At 35.0% G+C, this 26057-nt stretch overlaps 1 protein-coding gene across 1 annotated transcript in view; it reads right to left on the reverse strand.

Annotated features, from left to right (window-relative positions):
* Positions 1-26057, reverse strand: part of ME1 (malic enzyme 1) — a 133240-nt gene that overhangs the window by 28718 nt on the left and 78465 nt on the right. Inside the window, exon 7 of the mRNA XM_072408583.1 lies at positions 3916-4025. Within this exon, the coding sequence (XP_072264684.1) occupies positions 3916-4025 (110 nt within the window). The remainder of the gene's footprint in view (positions 1-3915; positions 4026-26057) is intronic.

Raw genomic sequence — 26057 nt, forward strand, 5'->3', positions numbered from 1 at the left:
TTAATAGAAGCTTGCCACCATCCTGGATATGATGTCAGAAACCCACATAACACACTATAGTTTTTTACCTTTGGTCCTTCTCAAGCTGCTACATAAAAGACTATAAAGGTTAGGCTATGTACACACATGCAATTGTTCTCGTCTCATAATCGGCTCAGGGCTGATATCGGACAAGAATCTTGCGTGCCTGTCGTCCATCATCCGAGCCCTGTCCTGGCGGATCCACGGAAGATGAACGACGAACAATTGGAATGGAGGTGAAGGGAAGAGAATGCAGCGAGGTGCCACTCTGTCGTACTCCCCCTCCCCTCACTACAGAGCAGAATGGCACCACTCCTTCATGCATTGTTCAGTCGTTAGTCGTTGGAAAGGATCGTGCAAGACAATTATTGCACGTGTGTACATAGCCTAAGTGTAAGAGGGGTAGAAAAGCTGGGCCAGCACAAACAATAACTAGTCAATCTGAAACAACAGAGTGTATTACATATAATCTCTTATATATTACATATATATACTCTGTTTACCTGGTTTACCATTTAGGTCCGACTAAAAAAAGATATCCCTACTTTCAGTTTATTCATAAGCTTGGAAAGGTAAAATTGGACTTACAATCATCAAATATATTTTCTGTTGCAATTTTTACATTCTGTGAAAAAAGTAGAGCAGCTGACATGAACATGACTTGGAAAAAGTGATTGAATCAGAACATTCCCTAAAAATGAAGGTGGGGTTCTCAAACAAGGTCAATTTAAGTGGATTGTTTCTGGTTTTAATTTAACAAACATAAGTTTTACAGGAAGACCCGTGAGAAACATTGAGTTTAATAAAGACTTTTATAGCCACTCAGAGATAGTATGCAGCGATGAGATAGCCAGTTAAACCACACAGAACAGTTGGAACCAAAAGAAAAGTTGTTTTATGACACAAATACAGCATCTTCACTATTCTTCCCCTATGTATATAGCAACAACATCACAGCGCCACTACATGACTTGAATAATAGGAAAAATATAATATAAATATTATATTAGTCCTAAAATTAGAACTAGTTTTCATCACGTTACATGCACAGAACATTCTTAGTGCATGTGTTGTATTATTATGTAGGTGAATATTTTATTCTAATGTAATTCTTACAGGAAACCTATATTGACAGGAATATGGCTTCTGTTGTTGTACCTTATAAAATGATAGGTTTCTGTCTCTGGCTTCAGTTCTTTCTAAGTAACTTACCTGAAAAAAACATGTGAATTATATATTCAGAATAAAGACCAAACTCCTAATCTGTATGCTTCCTGTATGCAGTGGAAGTAATGAAGTCTTTAGATTACCATGAAAGCAAGGCATCTAATACTTTCAAAAACATCAATCATCAATAGTAACCTCCTTATGTAGGGAGACATTTAATTGTTTTACTTCATTTATTGTATTTCAATTTGTTTTGTTTTATTTATTTTTTTTAGGAGCCTTCATCAACTGGTGATGGCACTATTGCTCATAGGTATCTTCGCATCCTTATCCATAGGAAATGACAGCAACCATCCCCAGTTTTAGTGATCCACCATAGTGGTAGCTTCCAGTGGATATTTCAGTAGCCTGTCCATCTGTTTGTTTTATCTGTTCTCTGGCTTTGCTTAGTTTCATATTGTATTTACTGTATATTTTACCTTTGCTATGTTCACTTACTGTTTGCAGTGTTTATTTTTGCACTATGATGTTACTTATACTTATGATGTTATTTATTTATTTGTGCTTGGTTTTCTCCAGGGCTGTCATATAAACTGTTTTCTCAATGATACTTTTTTTATTAAAATCATTATACTGGGCCTGATTTATCAAAGCTCTGCAAGACTGGAGAGGATACACTTTCATCGGTGAAGCTGGGTGACACAGCAAACCTGGAATGGATTTCTTAGAAGTCAATTGCTATTTGTTAGCAAATGTTTTCAGTCCTGGGCCAGATCAAGTCCAGGTTTTCAGGATTACCCAGGTTCACCGACAAAAGTGTATTCTCTACAGTCTTGGGGAGCTATAATACATCAGGCCCATGTACTTGATTTTAAGATAAAGTACAGCAAATTACAAATTCTTAAACAATAAATTTATTTGGAATAATGGATCCTATGTGATTTTGCTCCATATCTATGGGATTCACTCAATTGTTTTCATGATCTAATCTTACTCACTGTATGCAAATAGCTTCCCTGCACAATTAATTAGATACTCCTCATGGAAGAAATCAAGCACACATTTTAATACATATGTTTATTTAGGCATTTGGTTCACTTCATCCCATTGTAGTTGATGTATTTATTTGTAAACTCTAAAGCAATATCAACATGATAAATTACAGTAATACATAAATATTTTTTAGGCTCCAGATGTTCATGTTTTATTTATTAACTGCTAAATCAGTTTATATCATGCAAGCTGGTCAAATGTATTAAATAGTGTTTACACCTCAGGACATGCAGGATATATTCTGCAAGAGTACAGTTGTCATGAACTTGATGACATATAGCCTCATCAACAATGGGAATCAATTGATTGCAAAAAAGTATTTCAAATAAGACCAGTAGAACCCCTCCACTGTCACACAAAGGACATCTGGGCACTGCTATTGTACAGACAGGCTGGTTGTCAACCTTAGCTTACTTTGATTTTATTACATACTATGAGCTTCTCACAGCATGCAATAAAAACTGTAATAATTTAAACACAGCTCACCCGATATCCTGTTTGAAGACATCCAACACCATCAAGTCCCTTCATGGTGTGTCTGTCTGTCCCTGGGAATCGAATGGCTCAACATTACATATAGGCATTACCACATGTACAGAAATTAGTGAAATCAAGTTTGCCTTTCCGAAGCCCGTTCCTCCAGACAGATATCCACCCACTAAGAAATGTTATGTTTGAATACCCCTTCCCAAAAGCCATCCCACTGCTTATATCTTGGCTGTGGACTTTTGACAGGACTAGTGAAGCAGTATGCTGTGTTCTTTTTATGATGTACATGATTGTCTACGTTGCAATAAATACTATTAAAGAGATAAGGTGATAACTGACATCACTGGGTCTAAAATAGGGCATTTAATGAAAATAGAAAATATGTAATGGAGAGAGTGGATAGCTGCAAGAAAGGCAAAATATTAACCGGATAAACTTCAGCTTTAAGACCTGTGTGCCATCTCCATTCCGGGTAACATTAGAAGCATTTTAATTTTTATCATTATTATTACACAGTATTTGTATAGTGCCAACATATTACGCAGCACTTTACAAAGTCAATAGTCATGTCACTAGCCGTCCCTCAAAGGGGATCACAATCTAATGTCCCTTTCATAGTCTCATGTCTTTAATATAGTCTAAGGTCAATTTTGGGGGTCAATTAGGAGTTTTATTTGTAACAATGTTTGGTGCTCTTGAGTAATCTGCCTCAGTACATTATAGGAACAGTTAACCCACAATGTAAAATATTTTTTTTAGACAACAAAAATTGGAAACTTTGCTGGTAAGGAAACCTCAATGGTGTAAGTAGAGTCTAAAATACCCTACAACAGTCCTAAACATTCTTAATAGGAGAAAAACCACATAGACAACCACACTTTTCCTAGCTTTTATTACAACATATCATGATCTCTAAGAATACAGGTGCACTGTAAGAAAACCTGAATTTGATTAGACCAGAAATCATGTAACTGGATATCTGTATGGCATACCGCTATCCCACCCATGTTAGAGGGGAAACGTATTCCATATGTTATGAGATTCTGTGGATTCAGATTCCCATCCTAGTCACCTCACCTTCCTAATTTTACATCTAAAGGAATCTTGTGTTCTTGTGTAAATGATACAAGGTTAATACAGGGTAAAGTACATACACAGAAATGACCAAACAGGTGGTTTGCCTACCTTGAATATCATCGTTGAACGTGCAGTAGCTGTTGCGATATTTGTTTAGTAGACGAAATGCATTGGCATTAGCAAAATCTTCAAATTGGATGAGGCAGGTAATACCATACCTATTGTTGGAAAAAATAAAACTTCATCAATGTGGAACAAGCATAAGAATCCTTGGCATTTTTCTGACTTTTTGGGATTTTTTTCTTCAACTTCACTTTGGCATGCTGCTGACTTGCCAATATATATAATTGCTCTGACACTAGTGGCAGTGACAGAAATGGTGGCTCATTCAAAACTGGATCATACAGTATAATCCATAAGTTTTGAATTCAGTTTGTTTCTAGAATTCTGCCTCAAGTCAATGGCTGAGCACAGCCTGCTCTATCAGTTTCAACGTAGGGTCAGTCTTTCATTATATCCGGCCCCTAGCATAGTGGCAGCAGTTGGATTGCCACTTTGGTACACACAGCTTATCTGGTCCTACATTGTATAAAAAAGAACACTGGTGGCTTCAAGCACGATCGCTTGCTTCAAGCGACAATCATCTGACATGTGTACATAGCCTAAAGTAGAATGGGTACTCAAAGCCCCCAGTGTTCTTTTTGTACAATACTGGACCAGATAAGCTGAGTGAAATCTAACATGTATAAAGTGCCCCCCTGACATTGTTTTTATCAATCCATTATGCACTTAGATAGGGGAGAGCACAGTAGGTTGTAGCTTACTCATCACCCCCTTTCATTAAACAGAATGGCGCTGTGTGTTTAGCGCTCGTCTGTTCATCTGTCACCGGAGACTATCACAAAAGATACTTTCCAGGGACAGTGATTTGAGGTGTGTACATAGCCTTACACTTTCAGCAGATATACTTCAATTTTTCCATTCTGTTTTCTTGTTTTCTTACACTATTATAAATTCTGCAGAGTCTTTCTCTCTGCCCACTCTCCAATACCTCTACTGCCCCACACATTCTCCTTAACAATATTACATTCACCGTCAATGTGCCTGCTTCTCCTTTTATTCTCCCTTCCTTTTTTTACATTCAAAGCAAATGGCTGCTGTGCGCCCAAGACTGGAACCATATGTAAATGCTTTTGCATATAGTTTTTGCTGCGGTTGCTGCTGCAATTTTTCCTCCAGAGGAGGAAAAGCAACTGCCCAGCCAATAATAACTTCTGGCTTTCTGTCGCTTTCTGAAACTGCATCGAGATCCACTGCAATCTCCAATGTTTCCAATTCACTTGAGTAAGAACAGTTGCACAGTTGAGTATGCGGCAGAATGCAGTAGGTCTGAAATGGCCCTAAAACACATTTTTAAATTAGTTTGTAATATCTCAAAAATTGCCATTCTGAAGTTGGCACACTTGTTATAATCACTTTACTGACTTGAATGGAGTATTGTGACACTTTGTGCCCCACACAGTTTTTAGTTCTAGATATATCAATCAATGAGCAAACAATTTTTCCTATTCTTTCTCCCCCCAGATTTAGCCTGCCTTATGTGGCTACAATGCATTAACCTGCAGGGAGCAATGAAATGCAAGACGTTGGCCTGGAGGGGCAAAAAGCATAAACTTTTTCCTGATCACCTACTGGGTTGATTTTAGGATGTCCATTTATCCCTGCTTCTTGAACAAAAGGAGGCAAGTTAGAGGCAAAAAATAAAAGTTTACTACAGCAGGAGCATTATAAAATCAAATTACTTTGAAGGTTTTATTCTTTTGCTGTCCACATTTACTGGAAACAATGCTCTTTTTTGATGTGAGCTCTTACTGGAACTCTGCTTTCTGCATAACATGAAATATATTAATTTATGCACTGAAGAAGCCAAGGTAAATATGGCTAGACAGATATTTCTGAAGTTAAAAAGAACTTTACACATAAATATTCTGGCAGTAATTTAAAAATGTGTATTAAGATCATCTGGGTTGATCTAATTGAATTACTTGTTCAATTTCTAAGTTTATAGTTTTCCTGTAACTCTTCCTTTCCTTTGACAATGGTAAAGTAAGAGCAATTTTCCGCATATCAGAGATACCAAGATAAAGTCTGCTAAATTTAATCACAGGGTAGTTTTAACTATTGTTGGCAGCTTCCATATGGAACTCTCAAAAAGCATGCTTATTATAATACACAGAAAGGTGCTAGGCAAGCTGACATCTAGTTTTAGCACTCTCAGTGACAGACATGACACTTGTATTAGGGACAGAAATGTTGTGCCCTCACAGAAAGCCAGTGAATATCCTAGAGCAGAGGTACCCACACTTGCCTTGCGAGAAACTTTTAAAATGATCCAGTCAAAATGATCTACCAACAATAAAATTGCTAAACATATATTTATTTATATATATGATTTATATATATACTGAGTATAATACACAAAAGTGACTGAAGCTAATGAGACATTGAATGACAGAACATTGCACAGACATTGCACTACAAGACTATAGTGACAGAAGATCTACAGTTCACCTGTCATAGGAGAATGACGTGCTGCACAAGGAAAAGAACTGTTAATCTGTACAAAGGTATCTTGGTAATTAAACCCTGACACCGAGCCTGAACTGACTTGGCCTCCCAGCACTGCTCACCTTAGACTGCCCTACTGCCCTATCTGTCTCCCTCTCCACTCCCCACTGTTACAAGTGCCTTCTCAATAGGAAAGTGTCCTGGAGTGAAGCGCACAAAATTCCTGGTGTTGCCTGACGAAAGACATCCCCAGCATCCCTATAGACGTACAGCAGGGCTGCTGGTAAACAGCAGGTAGGCGTAAGGCAGGGCGCTGGGATCGACTCGCATTGCCTTTACGAACGACCAGTAGATCACGATCGACATGTTGGGCACCCCTGTCCTAGAGAAACACATTTATCTGTTACAGATGGGACAATCCATACACATCTTTTGGTTAGCCATGGTTTCATTGGGTTTCATCAGCTTGCACTTTTTACATAACCTTTGTTATGTAACTATAATTTTAGAATTTGCCTAATATACCAGTTGTTTTAAATGTTAATAAATTAGAAAATATGATTTCTCTAAGGACAAAGGTCAAGATCTGCAGCACAATCTTCAACATGTTTGAGAGAAAGAAGGTTAATGGCAATGGGAGTGGTACCATTAATTCTAGTGCCTCATTCCAAAGCTCAAAAGCGCAGGGTGGGTAAAGCTAGCTGTGGGTACAAGCATTTTGGCATATTGGTGCTGTTCTTTCTCTACAAACTTCAGATGCATATTTCCTGAAACAATTCTTATAGACTGTCCAATGAATCCGCCATTCTTCTTAGAAGTAAACCAAAACTCAGTAGGTGTTTAAGCTATAACATTCTGGGCTGGTTTTAACTAACAACGAGGTCAATAGCTTTTTCATGGATGCAAGTCTCTACTGTTTTCTACAGCTGGTCAAGGATAGGTAAAGATCCCCAGATGCTACAAGTCTGCATATATTAATGAGGATGATGACATATATAAGAATGGAGTGTCAGGTAACATTGGAAAACCACATTAGTAGGACAAGGAAGATCAAACAAACATAAAAGGTGAAGGGAGTTTATATACATCCTTAGGTTTTCTTCCTGGATCCCACTGCTGTATCCATGCAAATATAAGCATTCAGAAAGAGAAATGATTTATAGTTCATTTAAAATCAAAATAAAGAAATAACATATGGTGTATATAACTTTCAGGATACATTTTCATTCTAATGCTACATTTCATTCATTTCATTCTAATGCGTACCATGCTACGCCTTGGGACTGTTTTAACAAGAGACGTTTTAACAATTTGTTACACTAACTGCTTTAGTCTTCAGCAAGAAATGGATTTGCTATGGCAAGCCTAATAGTTTTGTCTCAGGAACATTTATGAAACAATGCCCTCTGTTTGTATACTTGTCTTTCAAAGCTCTTACCTATAATTGAGCTAAATTGACAGTTTTCACTTTCTCAAAATTCAAAATGATAGAAAAATATATTGTAATCATAGAGAAGGCAAAATTAGGGCGATTTTAGGTGTTTTTTGGGATGCAGCACCATTGAGATTATACCAGCTTCTTCTAACAATATATCACCTATTATTCTGCCACAGTGAAAGCTTGAGCTGCTGGTCTTTAGTTTAATATATATATACAGCTTAGGTTGAGCTGCCGGTCCTTAGTTTAATATATATACAAGTGCAAAATCTGTCACTCTCACCAACTTTTTCTGAACTACATAAGTTCTAACCCACAAAAACATACTTTCCATTGCTTACATACTATATATTAGAACTTTAATTCTGATTAAAAAAAAAAAACATTTATCAGCATGTTGATAAAAAGTTAGATAAATATCATCTTTAATAGGTCTCATGAAATTCTTCCTAACATTATCCAAAGTTAAAGCAAATGTCAAATTGGCATGAATCAAATTAACAGATTACGAATCCATCTCCCAACTGAAGAGTCATTGTAGTGCTTAGCAGTCATTAACTTAACAGCAAAGTACACTGAATTGCTACCACGACTCTCCAACATTTTATTTCTGCTGATTGTTGAGTTAAAGGTAAAAAGGTAAAATGTAAAAGGACCCTTTAAGAACAGCTTTAAAACTGATATTATGGCACTCTTTCATATTTCTGTAAATTCCTCTCACTCACATTTCTGAATACATTGTCCTGCATTCTGTATTATTCATAGCTTATACTTTCCTATTTCACACTCAATTTCAAAGAATACTTTTGATTCTTCTGGTAAGACCATTAGCTATAAAACTTAAGTTTGTGCCCAGGTTCAGTCTGTTGAAAATTTATAGCCTGGTTCATAAAACTTTTGATAAGCTGGTAAACCTAAGACTTTTAATAACAATATAAACTGGTGTTTTTAATACTACAGCCATCTGATTTCTCACCACATATAACATGGTTTCTCTATGTATATTCATTTTGAAGGAACCATGATCACATTTCAGGTAAATCACTGTGTAAAATTTCCTTTATTGTTAGGTATTCAATAGAAGGGTTAGTGTCTCTGTCAATTTATGCATCAATGGCTGTCCATTATGTTGAGATTTGCACCAAGACAAAAAAAAGGTGAAATCTCACCATTGGGATAAAGAAGGCATTAAAAAAATCTAACTTTACTCTAACCTTACTGCTCCTTTTTAATTCTTTCTGGTAACCACTTTTTTTCCACTATACAAAACAATGAAAAAAATGTTGAATAAAATTCAGCTTTAGGCAGTAAACCAATTAAGTAGCATTTTTGCTATATATCAATTAAATTATTAAAAGCATGTGAAGATAATTGGGATACGTGTAGCAGGAAAATACATGTAGCTAAGGATTCTGCAAAAAATTCACTAGACTCGGAAAGTATGATGCTACAAACACAATTGTGCCCAAATAAAATGACTTCTGGGGTCTGAGTGACCAGGCAAAAGTTTGTTGGGTTTCTTTGCCTTTGGTTATGTCTATGGTTATCCTATGGTTATGTAAGTTTAAAAATACTTTTGTCCATTAAGTTCAGTAAAAGGACAAAAACAGCACCTGCTTCCTTAAAAAAACTAAACATCTAAACCTGTAGTTCATTCAAAAGGCAAAAACCTTTATAAAGCATAGTTTGGTTTCCTTCAACAGGGAAATAATTCCTTTCTGATCTACAAAGGCAATCTGATATTCCCTGAATCAACCATTTACAGTGTTATTAAATATTAATGGCCAGTTATATTGGTGCATTTAGAAGCACATCCAACCTTTTTTGTTTAAATAATCTAAAGAGTTGGCTAGAACTAGTTCCTGTGGTTTTTCAGATGTTTAACTGGCCACAGATTACCAGGATTTCAAGTATTTACAATGTCATTTTTTATTTTAGATATAGTGGGAAATTATTTTAACCCTATTTTCTTTTGCCATTTATGTCCCTTTAGTAAGAAATCTCCTTTAAATGAGAGAAATATCTCAGTTGTCACCTGTATGATAAATTAAAGTTGAATTTTTACACATTATAGTCCCAGTGGCAGTGGACAATATAGCAAATAAAGACAACACATCTTCAACATTCCGCCATTTAATATTTATTAAAAATGCTTTTATATTTATAAGAGATGGCTAAATGAGCTTAAAGCTGACCTATCACCACAATGTTTACTTTATATATAAGGGTAGATAACCCGTCAATAGAAAAATGAAGATGTGTTTTTTTTTTCTTTAAATCTCGGTAAAGACTGAATGGGAGTTCAGGGCTTCCTGGGATACACACGTCACGGATCCCAGGAGGCTTCGGAGGCTTTTCAGTCATGCAAAAACAGTGTCAATCTCACATACGTGAGATCAGCACTTTTGTTTTACAAATACAGCAGCATACGCCACCCAATCTTGTACCTGCGCAGTGTGAGATCAGGTGACATAGGCAGAGGAAGCAAGAAGAGGAAAGATGGAGAAAGTGAGACAAAGGAAGAAACAAGGACGACACGGGACCATATCGAAGACTGCTCCAGAAGGATCAAGGGTAAAGGTAAATGCCATTTTTTATTTTTATTTAGTTACACTTTAAGGGTAGAAAGCAGCATGGAGGCAGAATGCGGGATCAGGGATTCGATCAACCAGACAGGCTGTATTTTATAGAAGCAAGTCAGAAGTGGCAGCTTGTACCATTTTTTTTTGAAAAGTCCAGGTAAAAATGAAGGATCACCTTCATCGTTTGAAAACTATTAAGAATATACCAAAAGATGTAAAAAGGAGACAAAATGTGCAAAACATCAAAATGAATTGACAGATTAGCAAAGGAAAGTAAGGCAAAAAAAATATTAATAGCAAAAGATCAGATCTGAGCATATAGGCCTCCTAAAGGATGTCCTAGGGTTGGTAACTGGGGATAAAGAAGAGGCAAATTTACTAAACACTTTATTTTAACTCTGTGTACACAAAGGAAAATGGTAGAGCTCAAGTCCAAATTCATAATAGCAATGTCACTGCCTTAAATGAGTCACATAGGCTTAAATATATTGATATGATTGAGAAACAGATGGGCAAAGTTAGGGTTGACAAAGTACCAAGACCTGATGGATTACATCCATGTGTCCTCAAAGAGCTGAGCTCGGTTATTTCAAAGCCATTTTTTTTAATTTTGGAGACTCTTTAGTCACTGGCATGGTACCGATGGATTGGTGTGAGGCCAATGTGGTTCCTATCTTCAAAAAGGGAGCAAAGTCATTACCAGGTAACTACAGACCTGTTAGTTTAACGTCCATATATGGAAAGGTCCTGGAGAGTTAGATAAAGAACCACATAGAGGAGTTTCTGCTAGAAAATAATTTTATAAGTGATAGTCAGCATGGATTCGAGAAAGACCGAAGTTGTCAAACAAATTTAGTCTCTTTTTATGAGGAAGTAAGTAAACAGGTAGACAGTGGAGTAGCAGTTGATATAGTGTACTTAGACTTGGCTAAAGCATTTGACACTGTACCCCACTGAGGGTTATTATGAAAGGTAGGGTAGATAGATTTAGAAAAGTCAATCTGTAAATGAATAGAGAACTGGCCTAAAGATCGCATCCAGAGAGTTGTAATTAATGATTCATACTCTAAATGGTCTAAGGTAATTAGTGGTGTACCCTAGGATTCAGTGTTGGGACCTTTACTGTTTAACATCTTTATAAATGATATAGAGTTTGGGATTAAAAGTACCATTTCTGTGTTTGCAGATGACAGCAAACATGTAATGGTATTAAGTCCATATAGGATGTCTATAATCTACAAGCAGACCTGGATGTACTGTTTGATTGGGCAGCCAAGTGGCAAATGACATTTAACCTCCCTAGCTGTAACCCCTAGTGTGACTCGAGGTAGAAAAAAGTTGCTGAAAGCGATAACCCCGAGTCACACTCGGGGTAGGTAAACCTATGGGAAGGTAAGTAAATACAGCGCCTACCTCATCCGCCGGCGTCCCACGTCGTCCATCGCTGCAATTTCTGTCTTCTTCCTTCTTCCTACGGCGTCTTCTGCACACGATGAGTCACTGGGGGAGTTCCTGGTGACGTTGGTGCATGTGTACGTTGCCGGCGGGGCGGGGGCGGAAATTCAAAATCCATTTGTATTGCATTCAATACAAAATAACTGTATTGAATGCAATACATTGGATTTATATGCATAAAAGCTGTACATTGTTTTCAAAAACATTTATTTTACAGTATATATAATAGTATGACTATAATATTTATTCTTATTTTTAAATTAAAAAAAAAAGAAAAAAAAAATAATAATATATATTTTTTTAATTTATTTAATTTCATATTTGTACATGATTTTGTGTTTCAAACTTTAACTCATACTATTATAATATACTGTATAATAAATTTTCATGAAAAACAATGTACTTCTTTTAGACATATAAAACCTAGGGAGGTTAATATAGATAAATGTAAAGTTATGCACTTGGGGGCTAACAACATGCATGCTTCATACTGTCTAGGGGGAATACATTTGGGGGAGTCAGAAATGGAAAAGGATCTGGGGGTTCTGGTAGATCATAGACTTAAGAACAGAATGCAATGCCAAGCTGTAATATCTAAAGCTAGTAAATTACTTTCTTGTATTAAAAGAGGAAAAGACTGCAGAGATGGAGACATTGGGCCTGATTTATGAAAGCTTTCCAAAGCTGGAGAGAATACATTTTCATCTGTGAAGCTGGGTGGTCCAGAAAACCTGGTATGTATCTGGTCCAGGATTCAAAACATTTGCTAGCAAATAGCAAATGACTTTAAAGAAATCCATTGCAGGTTTGCTGGATCACTCAGATTTACTGGTGAAAGTGTATTTCCTCCAGCCTTGGAGAGCTTTCATAAATCAGGTCCATTATCCTGCCCTTGTCCTCTGGACCAACTATGTCTTGTAGGGTTTTATATCTGAGATATGTTTATTTCCCTAGTGGTTGAACTTGATTGACGTATGCCTTTTTTCAACCTAACCTACTATGTAACTATGTACCTTTAAAGCCCAAAAAAACTCCCTATTTAACCTAATTAAATGCAATCCAGGTGCATCAAAACAAACTGTCTTAAAAATCTTACAGTTTGTTTTGTTTGTGTATGATAGTGAGGTCCCATTGCTTGTGATACTTCAATCTGTCATAAATATAGTAATATTTGTATTATTATCACTATTATTATTATTAATATTATTAATATTAATAATAATATTAATAATAATAATAAAAATAATAATAATAATACAATATACTTGGGCCATTTATCTAGCAATTTCTAAGCAAATATGACTGTCACAAAATGGCAAAAATCAATACAAATAATACAAATGTTCCCACTCCTGACATCAAGATAGAATTTTGGCAGTTTCTGAGAAAGAGAAGAAAAATGTAATTCAATAAATACATGTGGTTTATGAAATATGAATTTTGAAACTCAAAGGTTAAACTGATGCCCTGAGATAAAAATAAGCCAGTGAAAAATGAACAAAGCCAACCTATTTGTTTTAAAATCTGATACTGGTCTGTGAAAATAAATTTTGTTCTCATGGCTTCTTTGTAGAAGTCTGCGCATATTTTACACAGACTGACTGTCAAATATGCAGGCTGCTGGGAGGTGTATTTGGAATTCTACACTACTGCTTCTCCACAGTACAATGCTGATTTAATAATATTTCTTTTACTGTATTGTTTGTAAAATGTGTTTTTTGTAAAGTGGAATAGATATATTTGTATGTGCAAAATAATTTGAAAAAGTCATTTTTTGCATAATAATTGATCAGTGGTTTGCAACATTTCTGAGCATTTGTACATTTGTTGTCACATTGCTGGGCTTTCTAAAAATCACCTCTGGACAAAAAAGTTTACTGTTCCCTACAGCAGGCAGTAAAAAGTAAAGAAAATGCATTGGCATTTCACCAATACAAAACCCAGGCTGGCATTTCATGTTGTGTGATAAAGGAGAGGCTACAAAAAGGTAGTGTGTCTTAGGGCCTGTTCACACTACCACATTGTAGTAATGCCAAGTTATACTGCAGTGTTGTGAGAATATAACTACTTTACAGGAAACTAAGACTTGATTTGCCTTGTGTTGCAGCATGATCTATATCATGATCTATATCATTAGCACTGTAGTGCATTACATTTTATTCATTTTGAATAGATTACCTATAGCAGCATGTTGCACCACATTCATATTCAGTGAATATGTAAAATAGAGTATAAATATATAAATATAGTAAACAGATCAACTTTAATTTTCTTCTCTATTGCCTTAAGTGGGCTATTTTTTTTGTGAAAATGTGTCCTATCCAGTTCCTGTATATGTGTCTGCTGGCCCCTCTGTCAACCAATTCCATTAGCTGCAACCAAGTGCACCAGTCCAAATCCAATTAGATCATGTCTTCATTCTTAATGCCTGAGCAGAGAACATTTGCTCATCAGTCTCAAGGATAGTGTAAAACTTGTAATCTTGGATTTCAGCAGATATCACCAGCACATCTTTGATCTTTCGTGCAGTTTTTTTTTGGTCACAAATACATTATATAGCAACATTTATAACGTTTAAAGCCAGTTGGTTCATCAGGCACATGCAGGAATCCATGGTTGTGTTGTCTTGCCATCTGTGACATGTTATTTCAGTAGTTCACAGAATGTGGTAACCCTCATCACTTTTGGAGTTCACCATCTTTCTATATTTAAACTGGAAATCTTGTCAAGCACAAATTCCCCAGTTGTAGGAAGAACATTGACCTGTTTTCTATATGATATTCCATCCCAAGCTCAAAAATGTAAGTCAAAGTTCAATATATATTCTGAAGTATATAAAATGTATAAATATAAATATTTAGTATAACCCAAATTTTGCCACTATTATGCAAAGGATCAAACATAAAAAAATATTCCTACACCAAAATGTGATATCCACTATTAAATTTACTTCCTAACCTACAACTAAATCTATAACACCTATGTAGGTCAACATAAGGATCAATACCAAAATTATATGACAACAGCATACAAAGTAATGTAATCTGCACTTTAAGTTCTAAAATCCTGAATGCCTTCTTTATGAAAAAAAAAAATGACAATATTTTTAGACATAAATAAAAAAGTATATTGAGATAGGTAAGGTTGTGCCTGTGCTTTAAAACAATGATTTTGGGTGTACAATTGACTCAGAGATCATTTACATGGTATGTCCATTTTCTTAAAGAAAAGAATAAAGCAGACATTTTTTTGGAATAAGTGATGCAAACAAGTTGTGTTGATTTGACAAGGTTGATTTACAACTGGAGTTGATAATCCTCACTCAATAAAATGTAGCCCTCAACACAGACAGATAAAAAAAAAACAGAATTTGAATTAAATGTTTACTTCATTTCTTGTCTGGAAATTCTCAAATATTCCATGTTTTATTTTTAAAAAGGCTTTACTACGCTTCTGATTTAAAAGTAACTCTCTTCTCTATTTTTAATTTTAAATCAGCCCAACACTATTGCAAATATAGAACATTGGACCCTTTGATAGTGCATGTTAGTGGTATTTATTTCAATGTATTTAGGTATTTACTTTATATTCATTGTATGGTAGATTTTTTTTGATAATCACATGCATTTGTATTTTTTGCTGTATTCTCATATTTGTTGTAAGATATAGATTTATATTTATTGGAAGATATACAATTCTGAAGAGTCTGAAGGTGTACATTTGGTCTGAAGGTGTACATTTAGATTTCCTCAAGTCTTATCGTTAAAGTATAAAGAACACCAAGAATATTGTTTATTGGATCTTGAGTTAGTCAATCAGCATAACTAACAGATATTTGGGGGGTACCCTTGGTTGCTTAAAAACTAAGTTAATAAAAAAAAACATATTGAAACGTTTACAGATTACGTCAATTTCTGTACTCTATAGGGAATTTGCCATGGGTAAGTTCCCACCAGAAACTGGACTGCAAGTGTAGCACTACCTGTTTACAGGTAAGCTGGACATAGACTCTCTTTGCAGTATAGTTTTACTTTGGCCATCTCTTTGGAACCCTTTATTATATGACAAAGAACATATGAATGTTCTTTGGCAACCCATGACCCCCAAAGCTGGTGCACTGAGTATAAGGGCAGGTTTTTGTGTGTGGTAAAAGGAGTACTTTCTCTAACATGAAAGCCTGTACATAAGGAAATGATAGACTGGAGCAGAATCAAAATATATTCATGGATATCCCAAGACATCCTCATCCATATAGGATCTTAGCCTACAGGGGGAAGTAGGCTTGTATCTAATAATGGAATTTTCAGCATTTATAAAAAAGAAAAACTATCTTCTTTTATGGATCTGCTGCTGTAGACAGTTATATTTTATTCTTGAAAAATCTTCTATTTTTAGATTACTGCCAGAATTAAGTTCTTAAGTATTTTATTTAATGCCAGGAAAACCTGAACACAGATTACGTCTGCGCTATTACCATGCATAAATGCTGTTAATTAGACCTCACCCTTTAATGATTTGTCAGATCATTTGGCGTTACATGGTAATTGCCTTACTCCAGCACTCCTTCCCACTGTTAATTCTTTATGAGGGTATTGTTCTGTGTAAATAGCTCTTGTGTTGCCCACTCTTGCATGTATGAAAGCTTTTCATAAAAATAGTGAATATGAATACAGTTCCTTGCTAGGAGTCTTTAACCAAGTGATGGACTGGTAGGGCACTAACATGATTAACTCTGAAGCTGTTGCTTACCAACTTTAAAAACAGCTACTGCCAAGAGGACTATTAAGTGAGAACATCTATTATTCTTTCCAATGCATTAACCTCAGACAGATACCCATCTGTTTTTCCACTGAATCAACTCCCACTGCCATGTGAAAAAATGTCAAGCTAACTGTGTGTGGGAGATTGCTAGAAATAGTTCAACTCAGCAGGAATCAATGAATGAAAAGCAATAGAAATTCCTATTGGTTGGATATCACATATTCTCTTTTATCTTAAATTCATCAATACTGTAAAAATTAGTTCATTAATCTTTTATGTTTTGTGTAAATATAAGGTATCGCTTAATTTTGTATACTAGTCTTGTAGAGACACAGGGACCTATTCTAACATTTATTAAAACTGATTTCAAGAATTGTTTTCCTATCTCAACTTTAATGATGACATATGGAATAGTGGTTATGGGAAACACAGAGCAATTACTTGTTCCATGGTGATACAGCCCATTTGGGAATTCAACCACCCCCAGAATTGCTCCTTATTCTTATAAATTGAACCCCCTATTTTATACTCCATCATTTTAACAGTTTGATGTTTTTAAGACTTTCTTTTTTCCAGCATCTACTGCTTTTCATTACCTTCTGTGGCCCCTGGGACTTTCAAATAGGCTTTCTTCAATCCAACTTCATCGATTCTTACTACATGACCAGCTCAAATGAATCTCTTTATCACAATTTCAGAGACAGTTTCCAATTCTTTGTATATGGCTCTCGTTAGTTTCCTGTTTCTACATTCCATTTCATATCATCTTTCTTTTACATTCTTTTCCCCTTATACCTTGTTTTTTTTAAGCAAATATTTTAACCTTACAGTTCTCTACATCACATTGACTTTTGCTAGGGTTCCAATTTTATTAAAACTCTATATCTGGCCAATCAAAAGTTGTTGTTAATATAATAATCTTTACGCCATGTTTATTACCTGGTATGCCCAAAGCTACTCAACAGGCCTATGAACACCCCCAACAACTGGTTGCTTTCTGGTTTTGCTTACGCATTTAAGTGGTTTTGATTGCTATGTCTAAACCCAGCCAAAATCCAGTCTTTTGTATCTGAAAAGAGTTGAGAAGTAATAAAATCTTGTCAGGTTTTTATTACTGTGTGTGAGTTTTGGTAAGATTTACCCTTAGTCTAATTCCTTGAAGTGACTGGAAACTTCCTCAACTGGTCAGAGACGGAATATTTGTAGCAGTCTGGGTAGAGTGACCACATACAAGGTGGACTCCTAACCATTTCTACTTTATTGAAAAAAAAGAATGGCACAGATCCTGCCAATCATTGAAAACACTCAGTGAGCTTCTAATGGTATCCAACAAACATTTTATTTATGCAAAATGTTTACTGGCGTTTTATATCAGGGCTTCCATATGTGAAAGGCAGAAAGCAGCTACAACATAAGACGACACATACTACGAGCACTAGAAGGGTTGCTGTAGACTGGTATACTATGGCAATGTCTCGGAGGAAAACTGAGGTCTTGAGTAGGCTGGCTCCTTGGATAGATCTGAAAAAAGGAATTGGTATTGTTAAAGAAATTTACCTCCTTATCTCTCTCACTACTCTCATTTTCTAGTACAGGCGACTTATTTGTTTAGCTGGCCATTTCAGACAGCATTTGGATGTGCAGGAATTATGTGATTACCCTAGGGGTAACCTGGCTGGTCAACTCATTCCCTACACATAGGCAGCTAGTTCAAATTGAGCCACACCAAAGAACACACGCACTTTTGGAACAAACAAAATTGAAAAAGCTATACTATTCAACTATTGTTTTTAAACAATTTTTTAAACTTATTTACAAAGCTACATGAACATTAACTTTGAAAGTAAACACTCACTACTCCTTCAGTAAAACACTCCACAGGCCCTAAGGCAATTCATATTTAACCTTGTTGCATCACTATTTCTAGTTAAGAAGAATAAACATTTACTGTTGAATAATTATCAATATTTCAGTATGATTCTATCTACTATTCCATCTGCTATGACTAGATATGGACACAGTATCCCTATGTTGTTCTATCATGATTTATGGTTTAGTAAAAATGTCAGCATGATTTTGCTTGTGGCGCTGTCAGACTGGATAAAAAATGTCATGATGTAATCCAGTATGAGTTCTGATTTGTTCATTTATGGAATGTAACTGGATCATTTGCAGCTACCATCTGACATGTTTTATGGTTTAAAAAAAAAAAAACTCAAGAGCTAAAAGTTGTCAATCCATTTAAAGATGATTCTACTGAATATAGCAGACCGTAAATGGATATTGTTACAAGATCATTTCAGTCTGCTTGTGAGGTTTATCTGCATGTTGATTTTACTTTTGATTTTACATCTGCAGCATGGTACAAAAACAAATCTCACAGAGAAATATAGATAACAACATCTAAATATTTAAATAACAAATAAATAATAATACTGATATATAAGAAAAAAATATAATAAATGTAATATTGTGCTACAGCCTCTCCTCAGAACCGGCTACTCCCTCAATGTTCATGGTCAAATTAGCAGGCTATAGATCTACAGTCATACATGCTCATTAAAAAGCTGCAAAAAGCTATGACAAAATTTTTAGACATAAATAAAAAAGTATATAGGTAATAGATAGGTAAGGTTGTGCCTGTGCTTTAAAACACAGGGTGTACAATTGACTCAGAGATCATTTACATGGTATGTCCATTTTCTTAAAGAAAAGAATAAAGCAGACATTTTTTTGGAATATGTGATGCAAGCACGTTGTGTTGATTTGACAAGGTTGATTTACAACTGGAGTTGATAATCCTCACTCAATAAAATGTAGCCCTCAACACAGACAGATAAAAAAAACAGAATTTGAATTAAATGTTTACTTCATTTCTTGTCTGGAAATTCTCAAATATTCCATGTTTTATTTTTAAAAAGGCTTTACTAGGCTTCTGATTTAAAAGTAACTCTCTTCTCTATTTTTAATTTTAAATCAGCCCAACACTATTGCAAATATAGAACATTGGACCCTTTGATAGTGCATGTTAGTGGTATTTCATTTCAATGTATTTAGGTATTTGCTTTATATTCATTATACAGTAGATGTTTTTTTTATAAACACATGCATTTGTATTTTTTGCTATGTTCTCATATTTGTTGTTATAGATTGATATAGATTTATATTTATTGGAAGATATACGACTCTGAAGAGTCTGAAGGTGTACATTTTTCTATTTCCTCATGTCTTATCGTTAAAGTATAAGGAACACCAAGAATATTGTTTATTGGATCTTGAGTTGGATAATCAGCATAACTAACAGATATTTGGGGGGTACCCTTGGTTGCTTACAAACTAAGTTAATAAAAAAAAAACATATTGAAACGTATACAGATTACGTCTTTTTTTATGTCTAAGGTTATTATAAATATATGGTTATTATATATATTTTCTTGGACTTAAGTTATTACATACATTTTTATCAAAGGTTGGTGTTACAAATACCTTCATACTGAAATAAAAAAGTTAAAAAATCCCCTTTAAGGTAACATTGAATTTATGTACATTTTTAAATGGAAAAGATACATTAGGATGTCCTAATTCAGAAGTGTATACTTTCTTGGACTTGATATTATTTTAAGGACACATTAGGTATATGCCATCAAACATTTGTCATCTGTTTTTCAGCTAAAATGTAAAAATAAACTAGTTAGTAAAATGCTGATAAATCTGATACAGGATACTTGGAAGATTATAGAATTCCCTTAGAAGATTAAAAAATATTAGTTATGTGACTGCTGTATGTCTGAACAGCCCTGTCCCTCAGCTAACTTTTTCAAAATTTCCCCTAATATTTTAATTCAATAGGCTAGAGACAGATAAATATGTTAGGAAGCAACCCATTCTGTCGGTTTCACAGTTTTGGGCTTTTTGTGTTGCAGGGTAATTGTCCATCATACATGGTGCAGAAAATAATTTGTTTTTGGTTTTTAAGTAAGCTGACAATGTAATGGCATGATGCTCCCCTAGCAATTTCTCCCTCCTGCTGCTGATTGTAGAACAGTTCCCTTCTGTGAGCCCAATTGTGTTAAAGTAGATATATGGATTGACTGACTATGCATAACTAATGTGGGTTTGTAGAGTAAATTTGCTTGGGAGCCTGGGTTTTTGTAACAGTTTATTAGCTTATTAGTTTATTAGTTTTTTGTAACTTTAGGCCATGTGGGCCCCCAGTACACATCTTTCTAAAACAACAAAATACTTATATATCAATAAAGGATATCTCATAAACAAACAGTTTAGAGCTGCTTATCTTTTTTTGTTAAACATCTTGAAGGACTCAAGGGAAAGACACCTTGCCTCTTAACTAAAAAGATTTATTTGATATATTTGTAGTATTAAACAATATAAAATGTCTTTTTGTATACCTTACAATTGTACATTAATGTATATTATGCTGTGAAAAGTTTTAATATCCTCACTAGGGATGAGTGAACATGTAAGCAAGAATGGCCTGTGTAAATTAGGCCGTCGAGATCTTTTGGGATCTGCAAAAGCAATCAGGGGAGTAGCGCTGACAACTCCGCTCCCCTGATTGCTCTTGCAGCCCTGTATTATGTGTTCTTGGATAGAGATTCTCTATCCAAGAACACAGGAGTACCGCTGCTGTGCTCATCATGAATGAATGCAGCCATAAGAATCATCCTTGTGATGATTCCCACAGCTGCATTCATTGATGAGCACAGACAGCTGAGAGAGTCCTCCTGTGTGCAATCCCCAGGCACTAGAGGTTAAATGAGGGCTTGCCCTCATTTAACATCTAGTGCCCGGGAAACGCAGCCATGGAAATCATCCTGCAATGATTTTCTCGATCTTCCTATGCGTCCGCAAAATCTGTTCGCCAAAATTTTGTGGACCCATGGGAAGTTCAAGGAAATTTTTGAGAGAATGACAGAGGCATTCTCGCTCATCCTTAATCCTCGTCTACCACAGCTCTGCACTCACTGGACTGCACTGGAAAGGGGACAATATCACCACATTAATGACTAAGCTTTCTGATAAAAGTCATGAAGTAAATTGACTTCACATTGAATCCTATACTCATTCTGGGGTCTCTCTTCATGGCTTCTCTTCCCCCATGTACTTAATTATCTTTTAGAAATTCTTGGAAGTAAACAAATGTTTATGTTGCATTAGTTCCCCAGGAACGTGTTTTTTTTTTTTTATGGGGAGATTCTGTTCTGAGAATGCTGTCATCACAAGAATAGTATAAGCAGACTTCATAGAAAGTTTACTGAGTGTGTCACTGTATAGATGTAAAACATGATTTACTGCAGTTGTAAAAATAGATTTTCAGCATAAAAAATAATCACTGCAGCTCTTAAAAACAGAAATCTGCGTATGCTGTCATACTACGTAAAAGTTAGTAACACTCACTTTAATAGTCTGTGGAAACAGCATGTCACATATAGGCTAATAAAGAGTTGCAATCTAATATTAATTTAAAGCTCAGCTGGATGAAGATACCACTAGGATTACTTCCAGTATATGTTAGAAAAATAGTCAGAAGGGACAAGATAGTATGTCAAGTTTTGCCATGATACTTTGTCAATGGAGGAATTGTCTTACTTTAATTGGTGTACTGTGTCCTAGTTATGAAATCTAGTTAACTTTCTTATTTCTAAATGCTATAAAATCTTGGAAACCACTTTAAATAACAGCTACAATAAGTCTGAATTCCAAAAAGCCCTTTTTATGTTGGGAAGTTATTTTTCCTCTATAAACTTAGTCATGCACTCATATGAATCATGAATCTGCGTATTTTTATTGATGGAGAGTTTAACTTTACAGCTATGCATGGGAAAGTCAACTGTCCTGAGGGTATAAAAGGCAATTACCCAATTGAAATGTGATCTTAATGATAATTTAAAAACAAACAGCTCTTTGTGAATAGTTCTTGTATTCAGAATTTGTAAATGTTTTTTTTTTTTGTGTGTGATATGCTTTTTATATTTAATTTACAGTTTATTATAGTAAAGTGCGGAGATAGACATCAGTGAGATAAATAATAGATAAATATTTACCTCCCTCTATCCAGAAACATATCGGGACAAAGTGTGGAGGATCACAAATATTACAACTTCCCCCCGACACCATCTAAGCCTACATGCCTCTGTATGATGATACTATTTTTGGACAGGTTCAATCCTTTGTTTAGTAAACCATAATTTATTACTTATATTAGAAGACTATCTAAAATTATGTCAAGCAAATGGACATTGAGGCCCATGATGGATAGTTCTGGCATACATGACAGACAACATAATCAATATGATGTGTATTTTTTGATCAAATTGCTTACTCTTAAATAAACCATACCGATTACTGAACAATGAAATATACAAATTAAAAAATCTGCCCATCTGCTCACTCTCTGGTTTCAAGTTAGTCATCATTGTGTCAACTTTATGATTATCCTGAATTGTTTAAATAACAGAAGAGAGTAGTCACTAAATGTTTAATACTTGGTACAATAGGGTTGACCAATTATATGTATATAGTAGCATAAGGTAAATGTTTTGGACTGCAGTATCAAATTGCAGATTTCACTGGTGGCATAGATACTAAAAAAAATGTGAGCTGTATGTAATTGCAACATTTATGGCGTATGTTTCCAGTAATAAAAATAGTGAATGTACTGCTTAGTCTCTAGGGCACCTGTTTTAGGTAATATGGTCACTTAGTGACTGATTCAACCATTACTATTCCATTACTTTTTAATTTTTTTCTTCAGCTATAAATGCATGTTCATGTCAAATCGTTACAACATCTGTCTTACAGGCAAAAATACTTTTTTATTATTTTACAGCTTATTCTACTAAATACAGAATATGTCTAAAGTACAAAATGCCAAAAATTGTGAATGCATTTAATTTTGGAGCAACTTCAGTAGTAAAATATGGAAACTGCTTAAGTTTAAATGACTAAATGTCATGATTGCAATCAGATAGGAAAGTGTAAGTGTGTGCACTAAGGCCAAATTCTATTTTTGAAACTTTTTTTTGTCAGTTTTACTGTTTCTTTTTTTTCTGCTTACTTTCATACTTTGGGAAATAGCCTTTTTGCAAATGGACGTCTTTCTTTGCCTTTCCAGTTAGCCTGAAGCTAAATATGTTGACATAAGTGTGCTTGATATCTCAGTGAGTGAGGAAGAAATTACAGCTTTAACATTTCACTGAGCATTATACATCGCCACTTAGTATATCTGCGTGTATAATTAAATATGATTAAATACACGAGTGACACTAGTATTAAACATTACATTATGCTTTCCATACAACATTGCTTGTATTGTGACAGGGTATTTAGGGAACAGCTGAGGAATGGCACAATTCCCTTTTATTAAGTGTAGCTCAGGTAATATCGCCTTTATGTATAAACTTCCGTAAGAAATGCAGATTGTTGTCATAATTAGTTTTACTCATTGAGTTTACATATACTTTAAATGTAACCCAAAAAATTACCAAAAGGTAAAAATAGTGTGTTTCCTGGCCTCCTGGTAGTTTTTTTTTTTTTTTTGCCTGCAAAGCACACAGCGTGTACCATGCAATGTAGAGCCCCTCACTATATGTGGCAATGACAAGAATAGACCCAGACACATGTAACTGCTGCACATGTGTGTACAGCAGTGAGATCTGGTATACATATGTTGCAATACTTTCACAGGGAAGCCCTGAGGAAGCTCCTAGATTGACGAAACACGTCAGAAGCTGGGACCTTTACTTCTTTTATGTAAACTTGTGGACTCACATAAATACCATTTTTTTTAATAACAGGATAACAGGAACTTCTTGTTTGTAAGATAATCCTGGAACTTTGTAATTGCTTGTATTGAATAAATATATTTTTTTCTTGCCAAAAACCCCTTTTCCCTGTATATTCACCCAGAAGTATCTGGAGTGAACACAAAAGTTTTTTTTTTTTTAATGCAACACTTTCTAAGGTGGTTATCCTTTAATTATGACGTCATGGACAGTGGCAGTGATTCTGTATCTTGCACTGACCAAGGCACTGTTCATCTAGAGGCTCAATTGCCATTCTTTTCCACTTGAGGGGCAGGGAAATGGTTTAACATCTTCAAATTGAGTGTCAGAAGAATTTTTTCAAAGTATACTGGACCACTTTGGACTGCAGTGACTGTGGCTGTAATTTACTGAATAGTAGCAGAGGTCTTCTTTTACATGTCTGATGCCTAATAGCTGACCTGAAAGTAACACTAGCCCTGTGATGCATCAAATATAACTCTCTACCATTACAACATCTCAAATATTTTTTTTAGTTTGCATTTACATACATGTTTACTTCCCACACAAAGATATTTTATTAAAATTATTATTTATTTATTAAAGCTCTCCAAAGCTGGAGGGTTTACACTTCATCAATGAAGCTAGGTGATCCAACAAATCTGGAATGCTATTCGTTAAAGTCATTTCCTATTTGTTTTGTTAGCAAATGCCTTCAATTCTGGACCAGGTCCATTCCAGGTGTGCTGGATCACCCAGCTTCACTGATGAAAGTGTATCATCTCCAGCTTTGGAGAGGTTTATTAAATCGGGCCCAAAATGTTGCCAATATTATAATAATACACACACATACATACACATATATATATATCTGTACAGGGCAAATAAAGACACCACAAGCTAGCTTTATAGGTCAAGTAAAAAATATCTGGTAAGTGTAACTAATGTATACTGTTAGATCTGAAATGTGCTATAGATTAATCTTGACTTGACCAGGTGTTTATTGGAAAATGTAACCATTGCATTGAGTGTATATTGCATTCTCTTGGCAAGCCGAGGATGCATTATATCAACTGCTTCGTATAACCTGCCAAAATGCATCACATCTAACATAAGACGTGTGCTCCTGATTAGAATACAGGATGTTTGCCCAGCCAAACCAACCATAAAGAACTAATATTTAAGAGCTGCTTTCTTTTTATTTTCATTTTGCTTATATTCCCCCCAGGCCACAGACTTTAAAAAATGATAAAAAATAAATGTAACACAGAAAGTTGCCAACCCCACTTTCAATGTGTATTTTAGCTCCCTAAATGTAATTTACATTTTTCTTATATGAGCACTGAAAAGGTTGAAAAATAATTGTTAATTGAATCCAGGAATATGAAAGATTTTTTTATTTGATATCTTTGTGGTTGAATATACTCTCTGAAATTATTACTTTTAATAGTGACCCAGCTCTCAAATTCTAAAAAAATTCTACCCCCATGTCCAGCCGATCCAAACTTCCAGTCTGAGAGTGATTAAAAACATGTTGTCTAGCCTGGCAAGGTAAACTTGGGCAAATTTTTCTTTTTCATACATTTTTTTTATATAAATAACAAAGGACTTACAAAAGTCATATAACATTTAGTTTGTTAATACTAAATAAAATATAGTATA

The sequence above is a fragment of the Pyxicephalus adspersus genome, chromosome 4, assembly GCF_032062135.1.
Source record: "Pyxicephalus adspersus chromosome 4, UCB_Pads_2.0, whole genome shotgun sequence".
Classification (NCBI taxonomy): Eukaryota; Metazoa; Chordata; class Amphibia; order Anura; family Pyxicephalidae; genus Pyxicephalus; species Pyxicephalus adspersus.